At 35.7% G+C, this 12452-nt stretch overlaps 1 protein-coding gene across 1 annotated transcript in view; it reads right to left on the bottom strand.

Annotated features, from left to right (window-relative positions):
* LOC111514362 (matrix metalloproteinase-2) overlaps window positions 1–12452 on the bottom strand; it is a 346057-nt gene that overhangs the window by 177507 nt on the left and 156098 nt on the right. The window contains exon 2 of the mRNA XM_074184801.1: window positions 6220–6482. Coding sequence (XP_074040902.1) covers window positions 6220–6482 — 263 coding nt within the window. The remainder of the gene's footprint in view (window positions 1–6219; window positions 6483–12452) is intronic.

Genomic DNA, 12452 nt, shown 5'->3' with positions numbered 1-12452 from the left:
ATGGGCTCCTCATATATGTTGTAATTCTTGTTCCGTCATATTGCGAGAGTGGCTGAAAAATAAAAACCGAGCAATGGCTTTTGCAGTACCTATGGTTTGGCGTGAGCCTACCAATCATACAGACGACTGTTATTTCTGCTTAACTCCTCCCATTAAGCAAGGTTTATCTATGAAGAAAAGAGGAACGGTTAAATACCCTAATCTCCCATCTGCTCTTCGGCCTGTACCACACTCAGACAATTTGCCAGTCCCTTCTCCACCCCAAAACTATGAAATTTTAGAGGAAGGTGATGAAGACTGTTTAGAAGGAGCAACCCATCCTTCTACATCCTATGACCCTGATTTTGAGGTAAGCGATAGGTCTAGTGGTCGATGGTGTCAAAAGCCTTACTATAATCAAGAAGGACCATTAGCGATAAGTCATTGTTATCAACTGCCTGGAATAAATCCTGAGTGATGTTGATGAGAGCGGTTGTTGTACTGTAAAAGCTACGAAAACCAGACTGAACATGTGTAATAATGTTAGTATACGCAAATGTGTCTAACTGACTCTTAAGAGCCAGCTCGAATGCTTTGGACAATACAGGTAGTTTGCTAATGGGTCTAAGGTGCGAGAATTCTGTAGGATTGTCACATTTAGGCAAGGGTAATACTATTGCTTTTTTCCAGAGGGTGGGAAAGGTATTAGTTTCAATTGCAATGTGGGTATTATGGTATCTGTCAAATTCTTATAAAAATTGATACAATTGTCGTTTCAAATAGGTAATTTGGTCAGATCGTTCAAAAGTAATCACGATGAAATTAACTTGACGCAACACAGTAAGCCATTACGCGTCGCTTCTACTGTAAGACAATGGGTGACGATGCGCGGGGGTATAGGAAGGGTCTAAGCAATGAAGTGCCATCGCCGAGAACGCGAGCCGAACGCGGGCAGACGTCTGAGGGCAGACGTCGTTGACGGTTGTGTTAGTTTTGCGAGTTTCTTTATAGGTAACATATTTCGATTCTCGAAGCTATGCATTACTCAGTGCAGTTGCCATATTTTCAAGACACTGTATTCTTAAAGTAAAAATATAAATTAATAGCTGTTGCCCGCTCTAATATAAACATACAGCCGAAGCTACTGAGCCTAGAATCTTAAAATATGCAGGTAGGTTCTTTGTATAGCGTAAATAAGCATTAAGAAAGGTAGTCAGGAATTTCTACCCCAAGAGGAAAAAATAAGGAGCCAAAGATAGCATTGAATTTTGTAAGTTTTCAAGTTGTTCAACTAATAAAATTATCATTCGAGGTCAATTGGTAGTCCCGATCAAAAACATGCCGTATGAATAATTTGCAAATATCATTAACTATTACGTTATATTTATTTTTTTTCCATCAATGATATAATATTACTCACCTACTCGTACAATTAAAATTTTTTTAAGGAATATTTGATTACATTTTAATTCTGACATCATTTACACTTATTACTTCCTTACTGAAAAATAAGAATTATACTTATTAATGTTTTTGTTAAAACACCCCTGCGAACGACAACCCTCAGAAGTCGAAACTTGTGCGAGGATTAACGAGGTTTTACCTTTTTACGTGTGACTTCTAACACGGGTTAGACGATAGCAAGTGAAAATCGATCATTCAGACTGGGGCTTGAACCACCGACTAACACGGCAGTCAATTCGAGTGAGTGAACAAGCACCCACGTCGAACCGCCCGGCTACCGACCGACCAATAGACAATGAAAACTACCAATGACTTCGACAGTCGTTGCTATTGAAATAAAAACATGGGTAAAAACAGCTTCAATACAATCATGTTTACTCACTCAATATTCAATTCAATATCAATTTGAAGCTCTATGTTAGACATGGGTTACATAACACAACCTTCGTGTTGAATAAATAATACGGGATTCATCGTAACAGTTGCAAAAATTATATGTCGTCGATGAATTTAACATTGCGATTGAGACATGTTAGACTTAAATGCTGCCACTCGCAAAGAAAAACCTCGAAAAGGAAATCAAATATATATCAATATTAACCAGTGAAATTCTCAGAATTTCAAAATGCCTCCAGTTAAATTTCTTTTACGTTCTTCTTCATGTATTTTCATTGGGAAACGGATGAATGCCAGTGGTATTTATGCATTATTTATATACGGATGTTAAGGAATTTTCCGCTAGCATCTAATACAAAAAATTTCTAATCCTGAAATACGCTATCTGTTCAAAAAATGGGGTGAATTTTCATTTTTTTCAAAAAATTGTTAATTATTCTTCTACTTCTATTTTGTTTTCTTCGAAGTAGTCCCCTTAGAAATTCTACACTTCTGCCAGTGTTTTTTGCAATCCTCGAAGCAGTGAATATAAAAAAGTCGCAGGGGGCAAATCTGGTGAATAGGGTGGCTGAGGTAAGATTACGGTGTTGTTTATGGCCAAAAAATTACGAAAAACCAATGACAAGTAGCAGGTGAAGAATCGTGATTTGAAAGCTATAAATTGTTCATTCACAATACCGGACGTTTTCTTTGTATTGATTCTCGCAAAGGGCGCATAACTTCAAGATAATAGTCCTTATTGACCGGCAAGAACTCCTGTTGCACTACGCCACGGTAATGGAAGAAAACAATGAGCAAACTGATCGAACTTGGCGTCTTTTTTTGGGTTGGCTTTCCTGGGCTCTTCCATTGGGACCATTAGACGAGGCGAGAAGTCTCAGTGTGGTGTGTCCATACTTTTCAGCAATATTCTCAAGGGCATACACTTTCTCAAATGTTTATGTCTGTGAAACTTCAAGTAGTTGGTTTTTGGTATAGTAATCTTCAAAATACAAATTATTATCCACTGAAAAACCTTGTACTTCATCTATCCTCGACTTTTTATTCGGTACTTTGATGAGGTTTTGCGAATGATAGGAAGCGTTGTTGAGAACCATTACACTACTCGTATCCAAATTAGGGATCAATGTGTTTTCAAACGATTCCTCGAAAATATTAGCTTCCATGTTCTTATGATAGTCAACATTGCAGTCCTCAAGTTATTTCCACATAATTTCGAAGAATTCGGAACCCATTCTTTACTTCCTTCGCAATACACAATGAATAGTAGCGATCCTTTGTTTGCAGGCATGTTAGGCGTACACATTCTCGAACCATCAGTCCACCCTTTCGTGACTGTGTCGTGAGTATCATACCAAGATTCGTCCAAAAAGAAAATTTGCCGTTGTTCTATAATATATTTAGTTATTTGTTCAAAGTATTTGTTACACAATTCCACTATTTTTATGCTTTACGTAACTGCTTGAGGTTTGTTTATTATTTCAAATCTAAATCCTAGTTTCTGTATTCAATTCTGAAGAGTTTTGTCACAGAAGCTCACGTTATGGCCAGAAGTATTCAATTTCTCCCTTATGATTTCAATTGTAGAAATCTCATTGCTTTTGTAACAGTCGTGTTTTTTTCAATGATTTTATTAAACGAACATCTGAAAGTTTTGGTAATCCTGTATCACATCGCGTCTTGTGTTCACTAGGTTTTTTTTTGACTATTTTACGTACAATTGAGAAAGTAATTTCGGTCAAATCTGATGTTGCTTGTAATAGTTTGTTTGCCTCGAAACCAAACTTGAGATGTAGATTTTTCTATACATTGAAATATACTCTCTGTTTCATCATTCAAATGCATCCGAATATTATTCACTGCTATCTCTTTTTGTATGGTTCACCATCGCTATCGGAATCACTACACTGGAAAAAAGTTAGCGTTGTTATCACACTCGTTTACTATTAGTACTTGTCCAAGGACGCCACGTTTTAACAGATAACAAAAATTTTAAGTAATTGTAACTACACCAATAGCGAATTTTGAACCTCAAATCGCGATCAGTTCCTAAACTGAACATTGATGGCACGACGGCGATAACCATCCCCGCATTCCCCAATTTCTATTCGTCACCACAACATGACTTCAAATTCAATTTTATGACTCTTCAGCCAATCACAAAATTCGGTTAATAAAAATTATCCGATACGGACCGCCAAGTCTACAGTCCACGTGAACTAGTTCGTTGTCGGTTCATTTCCATGTATTGGTTTTTTTTGGCCTTTGAGAGTGTGCAACTGTAAGTTTGCACAATATCATTTACTTCTCCTATACTAGTTCTGTTCGATCACTACCAGCCCGAATTTCATTTTCTCTAATTTCAGCTACTGTTTAAGCCATTATCAGTTCATTTTTATTTCAGGTCACGATAATTTCTTTTTTTTCACAAATTAGCGTTCTTACTTTTCAACTAAGTCGACCGAACAGTCCGATTATTTTCAGTATTTTTAATGAATTCACATTTTATTCAGTTCCATTTCCACAGATACGAAGCTTTTTGACTTCAAAACAATAATGTCTGGAAAAACCAGTACTGAGATCATTCCATGTAAAACAATAAGTGGAAACATTTTTGGCTACCATTAAAAACGGCAGTTATTTGGTTCATCCACAGTTATTTGAAATTTCCAAAGAGTTTTCGTTTAACACTTTCAATGCGGAAGGCGTTAGGTAAAGTTAGGTAAAGTTAGTTAGGTAAAGATATATGCGGACGGCGCGCTTGAACGTCCTGAGTCCTGTAAATTATAATGAACTCTTAGATAATCCCGCACGTACGATTAGGCTATGAACTTTTCTCCGCATATTTGGACATATGTGGAGAAGATTCCTACAATATTCGTTTCTCAGACAAATAAATCGCTCGCTCCTAGGTAGCATAGGTTTGCTAGTAGTTTACAGAAGGCATAATAATACCAGTGTATCTAATACGTTTCATTTATTTGTGCACTGTGCTTATTTTTTGAGTTCTTCTGGGTCTTCACGTCACGTCATTCACCTCCTACTGGTAAATGCTTATTTACTATTTAGAAAATATAATAGACCAAATATATCATTCTATGATTTTCGACTAGCAGTAATTGAAAAATTATTACCGGAAAAATTAGTTGAACCTACTCCAGAAGTTTCACAACATTTACCATCTAAAATAGGCATGAAGAATGGAAAACTGTTGGAAAAAAGTGTCGTATGTGTCGTCAAAAAAACATTCGAAAAGACACAATTCATCATTGTTTGATAATAATAATCGACTTTATTCAGTATTTAATATTACATAATAGGCGAAGTTTAGCTATTAGCCACTCTTACACTTAACCTAATATGCATTATAAGAAAAAAAATAAAAATAACTGGACCAAATAAAAATAGATTGTGTGATGAGACAAATTGTTAGGAGTATACAACAAGATCATAGTTTAATGTATATATTTAATTCTTCTGATCACATATTGAATTTTGCTTTTAGTTTCTTTTTGAATGTGGATTTCGAGAGTTTCATGAGATCCTTAGTACCTAATCGTATTATGAAAAAATACAGCAAGAAAGGAAAATGATTTTCTAAACATGGCTGACGAATGACGAGGGATGTGAAAGTTTTCGTTAGTTCGAAGGTGGTAAGGATGGAGCTCTAACCTCTTTGTCAATTTATTGAATAGAGAAACAGGTATTTTAGATTTCAGTATTGAATAGGTGATATTGCAGTAGTTATATTCCCTGAGAACGGACATTGATACCCAACCAAGGTTGGCACGAGCTTGATGTGTCCACAAAAACGAGGGTTATGTCTTGAGCCATGTTTTCAAGAATATTGTTGTTGAGCTTACCGTGAATTGTTTTTGTTTGTTTTTTTCTTGTGCTTTGTTTTGTTAGATATCTCATTTTTCCGTTTTTCGTCCAGAAATAAAACTTTTTTTTTTGTTAATAATGATTTTTTACTTTTGAATTTCAACACATTTTAAAACTGCAATTCAAAATGCTAGACGCACAAGTGCGCTTTCCGCATATAACCAGAAAATGTTCGAAATATGCGGTGAGCGCTTTACAAAAAAAACATGAGCAAACACTAAACAAGGTTTGATTACGATCAAGACGTCGTTATGTAACATATAAGGAGCTTTTTTGATGAGATTGAAATCAAATATTGATTCCGCACTGTACGGTACCATATTTATTATCGCAGTGAAAGTGTTTTAAACCAAAAAATAATATCCAACATCCGTTTATCGGATTTTCCCAGTACCTACTGCATCTTTATTTCAATACACGATACAAAATATCTAAATAATAATCAAGAAATGTACAACAATCTCTTTCGGAAGAAAACATTATAAAACAACTCACCTCCACGTTAAAGTAGTATAAGGCCATTTAGGAGCGTGAATCGAAAACCGTTTCGTCCGACTTGGCCGAACTTCCTTATCAGGCACGCCGCATCTCGGAGTTGCTATCAACTTCTTCGTTCTTTCATCTAGCTGCCCTGTGACGGGCAATCCGGCGAACTCCTGCATCTCGCTTAACGCTTCTCGGATGGATTCTTCAGTGCGAAGGGCGAAAGCGCCATCTTTCGATTCTTTCATGTAGCCGAATTTCATCAAATAGCTTTGCTGAAACGAAACAGATAGTTGTCTATTGGCTGCAGTTTGTATTACGATAGCCGCTATAATTGACGGCTAGATGGCGACAGTATATACATTTTATCACTGGTAATTGATTTTAAATTTGGGGTGATAATAGTCAGAATGAGTTGATCTATTTATTGTTTGATAACGTAGGATAGTTAAAAATATGTAAAATTTCAATGTATAAGTTTGAAAATGTCCTTATAGGACGAAACTGCAGTAACGTTAATTACAAATAAAAGTGGTAAAAAACATAGAAAGTTTCAATTCTCTTTTCTTCAAACAGTGTTAGGACATCGGAAATGTATTTCGAAAGACGACAACTACATCGAACTATGTTCTAGTTATTGGATCAAAATCTCACCGAGTTTGGTTCGTTTGAAAACCCAATGAAAAATACGGAGACAGAATCAACAACCAAAATTTGATAAATGAGGTGTGTATGAGGTAAATTAGACACTGTGCCCTCTTCAATGGAAATATAACTTTGAACAAATAACAATAATTAACTAAAGACAAAAGTAAATCACAGCAAATGCTCAAAATGTGGGCCTGGTTCATGATAACACAACTTTGCCCTTCTTCGAATATTCTTCACTGCACGATAAATTTACCCCCTCCTCAATTTTCTGAACTCTCTAACAATGCTGTGTTGAAGGTCCTCAATATTTTGATATTCCCTCTGACCATAAACTCTATTTTTCAGTGTACCCCATAAGAATGTATCCATAACACTCATGTCTGGAGACCTTGCTGGCCACCTCACCGGCTCATTATTCCCTATCCATTCATCACCAAACCTTTAAGTCAGGTAATTAGATATTCGTCTGGTAGTGTGCACCATCATGTTGAAACCAGATGTTGTTATCGTTAGCCAAAGGTAGATCATCCAAATAGTCTTCGAAAATCGACATTAGAAACTGGTGATCGCCTTTCGTGATCACCTGGATGCAATTTTTGAGATATGTGTTTTTTGTAAAATTTTAAACCGCAAGCACTTGTATGACGAAAATTAATTTCGAAGGAAATTTGACGTGTAGATTTCCCCGGGTTCATGTTTATCTGCAAATTATTAATTTTCATTGAAAAAGTCATAATGTCTATCTTACCTCATACATACCTCATTTATCAAATTTTCTTTAGTTTCCTGGTCCATTCTGTCTCCGTATTTTTTCCTCGGCTTGTCAAATGAACAAAACTCAGTGAGATTTTGATCCAATAACTTGAACATAGTTCCATGTGGTTGTAATCTTTCGGGATACAAGTTTAAATACATTTCCGATGTCCTAACACTGTTTTTATCGTAATTGTAATAAAATTGTATCATATCTCTTTTTTCTTCATTCGTAAAAGCCAGTTTTCGCCAAAAATTAAATGACTTGTACAATAACAAAATGTCATTTAGAGTAACAAATTGAAAGACAAATTTAAAAACATAAAAGTCAAATGATGAGCATTAATTTTTTTCAATATCTCCAATTTTTCAAAAAAAAATGATAATTTTTCATAAGTCATTGAAAAGCTAAAATCTGGTTCTATTCAAAACAGAAAGAATCCAATGTAGCGCCGGTGAGAAAAAATAAAGTTGATGAAGGTGGCCGGGAGACGAAACGTTGAGTAAAAAATCTGTAAACACCATTATGTAGCAGGAAAAAAGTGGCAATGTAGAAGTGCAATTTATTTTCGAATCCTTCGAATAATAAAGCCAGAAAAAATAAAAATCATTTTCCGAAATTTCTGTTTTTTCCGGATATCTCTGGATATACTAGGAATTTCAGAACTTTCTCAACGGCATATTGTTAGTCAGGTAAATGCGCAACTTTGCCCCAATTTAACCATCTTCGCATCTCTCATGGTTTCCCGCTGGAATATTCTTCGAGAGAGATATCCAGCTTGTTTCCTAGTGACATTGTCGGACCCTTCAAAGGCTGCCTGAGGTGAAGTAATACTTCCAATGAAAAGGAGATTTTTATGAGCACTTAGACGTCGTAGCGATGGGAAGTCATCTCAGCCCGGTGATAGTCAACTTCTTCATGGAGCGGTTTGAGAAGAAGGCATTCGACGCTTTCGATTTCAAAACAACCATTTGGCTTCGATATGTGGATGACACCTTCATCATCAGGATACATGAGAGGGACCGACTGAACCTATTTCTAGACCTCATAAATGCTCACCACCCTAGCATCAAGTTCACCATGGAGACCGAACAGGAACAACGGATAGCTTTTCTAGATGTACTCGTCGAAGGGCGTGGCACACGACTGATACATAAAGTGTACCGAAAACCGTCACATGTGGACAGATATCTGCATGCAGTTTCGAACCACCATCCAAGTCAAAAAAGGGAAACTATCAACACCCTGACGGACCGTGCCCATAGAATATGTGAACCGGAACACCTACAAAAAGAATTGGAGCATCTTCAAGTCGCTTTAGGGTTGGATGGATACAGTGTAATCGAGATCAACAACGCCATGAAACTAAAGATTTCTACAAGCCAAAATAGGGAGGAAAATAAAAATAATCTTCAAACCCAACAGGAAAATACAACAAAGCCTGAGATTTGCAGAAGACAAAAGAGATCCATTATCAGCTGCAGGGGTATATCGTATACCATGCATCTACGGAAAAGTTTATATCGGTACCACCAAAAGATCCATGGGTACAAGGCTGAATGAACATCGGAGAACATTGGCGAAATTGAACAAGTTTTTCAAAATCTCTTCCTATCAATTCTTGCATCAATTCGCATGTGGTAAGGATGAAATTTGCTAGCTCAGGTCTCGGGTACTCGCATGGAGGTTATCAACAAGTTGATGAGCAATTTGAAATGTATTCTCTTCATTTGTTACAGGGCAGACACGTTCGAACTACTCGTGATTGATATTATCAGTTCTTTTAAATCTTTTAGAGCCTGAAATGCCATTCCTTCTGGTTGTCTTTTTTTGGAGAACTTCTTTTTGTAAATCCTAGTTTCCGTAGCTCAGTCACGCTGGAACCCACTTTGAAAAATAACCTGCCTTTTTTTAGCCTACTTTACCTACAAACGATACTAATAAATGTAGTAATGTTAATTTTTTTGTAGTCTTATCGGTTACTGAGAAAGCACTATTGAAATTATTCAAACTACGAAATACAAGTAATAATGCGGTAAAAAGTTTTGAAATAGGTTCTATATTGATTGTAGTTTATTGTAGTAACAACACAATATCAATATATTTTATATTCTTTTGAAGTATAGCAAAAAAATTACGATAACAAGACTCCAAATCATAAAATAGCAATTGTCCTCAAACTACAAACGATGGAGTTGATGGTAGCTAAAATTAGATGTTGAAAAATTAATGAAATAAAATCGAGCATTTCCCAACTAAACTAATCTAACATAACCTATCCTAACCAACATATGTAACCTGAAATTTGAAGTAAAAATTAACGTATTTTAGAATGCTTCATTTGGAAAAAAAGCATCTACCCTCAACATTTAACTTGACTTCCTAATTCAAAAACGAACTCATGTTAGATGTTCAGGATTAAGAATTATTTCCAACATACTAACATGAGTTTGACTACAAAAAAATTAACATCACTACATTTATTAGTATCGTTTGTAAGTAAAGTAGGCTAAAAAAAAGGTAGATTTTTTTCAAAGCGGGTTTCCGTCACTTTCCCCAAAGCATAGACCATTTGCACCATATCTTCCAGTACATAATTCATAATGAAAATGATTCAATCTACACGCGAAAGAAACTTCAACACATGGCGTTATTGACAAATTACGAGAATCACTTTTTGATGAATTTCACTAGTTCGGACTTCCATTGTCTATTATATAAAATGATTTGAAATCCCTGAAACAAGTAAAAAAGAATAATTAAAAAAAGAATAGTTGAAAATAACAATTATATTAAGCAACAATAAACCTGAAATGAAATGATAGTAAAATAACCTACAAGTAAAAATATAATAATTGAATAAATAAAAATTAAAGGAATGCAAAAAAAATAATAAATATAAAAAAGTGTAGAGATTCCAAGTCACGTTAGTTCACGACGTTTCGATTGTTGGTATCTACAATCGTCTTCGGGTGATGACTGGACTGATTCCTCCGAGAGATGACTATTTTATAGGTCGTTGAAATACTTTCATACGACCTATAAAATAGTCATCTCTCGGAGGAATCAGTCCAGTCATCACCCGAAGACGATTGTAGATACCAACAATCGAAACGTCGTGAACTAACGTGACTTGGAATCTCTACACTTTTTTATATTTATTATTTTTTTTGCATTCCTTTAATTTTTATTTATTCAATTATTATATTTTTACTTGTAGGTTATTTTACTATCATTTCATTTCAGGTTTATTGTTGCTTAATATAATTGTTATTTTCAACTATTCTTTTTTTAATTATTCTTTTTTACTTGTTTCAGGGATTTCAAATCATTTTATATAATAGACAATGGAAGTCCGAACTAGTGAAATTCATCACGAAACATTGTCAATCACCTTCAAACAAATCATTTTTTGATGTCAGTCATGGATAACTGGGTTTTTAAAGAAAAAAGCACTTTAAATATTCTTTAGGTTTTTTACGCATTTCTTACCGTTGAAACCACTGATAACTATCACTAGATGGTGTGGAAAAAGCTACTATAATCCAGTTCTCAGAGGATTTCACCTTACAAAAGGTGGGGTAGAAGACTTAATTTTTTTATTTCGTTTTAATGGGTATAAAGAGTAAAATATAAAAAATGTGACTAAATTTGGGCTCGGCACAACTTTTGATAGCTGAAAAACCTTGAAATTTTCGGAGATTTTTCGGTTTTTTCGCAATATCTCGAAAAGGAGTGGTTCTAGCAAAAAACAGTCCCTATACAAAGCTGTAGAGCATTAAATTCCCTACAAATTTCATCAATGATTTTTTCTTCTATTCTACGACCAATAGGTAGCGAGCTACAGCATCTCAAAGATGAACCATTTTTCTCAAAATGGTAAAAAAGCCAAATAGCGCCTTCTTTTGTGTGTGTTATTGCGACCTATGCATTATTTGGTTGTATTTTCGAATTAAATTTTGGTCCGATAAGGTTCTCCAGACTTCCCCATCACCATCCCCCTCCACCCCCCAAATTGATAACTGACGTGGAATGAGTAGGCATATCGAAACCCCCACAGTCCAACGCAATGTGAGAAAAAGCACTTCAACCTATTTGCCGAGCTTTCGCATTGTTTCAAAGCTTCATCAGGGCCTAAAGTTAATACAGTGAAACAAAACTAAGGTGAATGAAATAGAAAGAGTTTCTTTTCACAAAATGGTGCTTAGAAAATTCGAAATAGGCGTTATTGTTATGAAAATGAAGTAGAATGATCTAGAACTTTTCTGTGAGCCCCTTCATTACAAAATTAATCAACAACTAAACGAATAAAGGAGACAAGAGAGTGAGAAAACATGTGTATGGAAAATACTTTTATTAACAAGTGAAGTATTTAATCACAACTAAATCATTGAAAAATTGACCAATGAAAAGAGAAGTTAACCTTCCATTGCACTTCCTTCTTAGGCGTTTCGACGGTCCTGGTTCCTCACGAACAGGTGCCATGATAGGTGGGTCCTCATAGATCTCATCCATGGTTGTTGAGGTGAATGTATCTTCCCCTTACTCACCATCTGTGTCCAGGTCGGAGAAGTACAGTGGGACATTGTCGTAGTCGGTGCCTCTGCATTTCTTGCAGATGCTGGAGCATTTAAACGCGGCTTTGACGCACGAGCAGGCTAGCCCACATCCAGATCTGCAGGTGCACGAGACACTTTCAAGTATGCTTTTGGGTGCTTGGTCCTTCGTTGCATGCTGTGGAATCAGGCCCTGTACACTGCTGGTCCACCCATAATGTTTGGGGTTCAAGTTTGTGGCACCCAGCCAATTTTGAATTTAGTACAACGATCTTAGCGAGTGT

Source organism: Leptinotarsa decemlineata, unplaced genomic scaffold, assembly GCF_025532065.1.
Source record: "Leptinotarsa decemlineata unplaced genomic scaffold, Ldec_3_MD MMD2_tig00026358_RagTag_RagTag, whole genome shotgun sequence".
Classification (NCBI taxonomy): Eukaryota; Metazoa; Arthropoda; class Insecta; order Coleoptera; family Chrysomelidae; genus Leptinotarsa; species Leptinotarsa decemlineata.
This window is presented reverse-complemented; position numbering and strand designations above follow the sequence as displayed.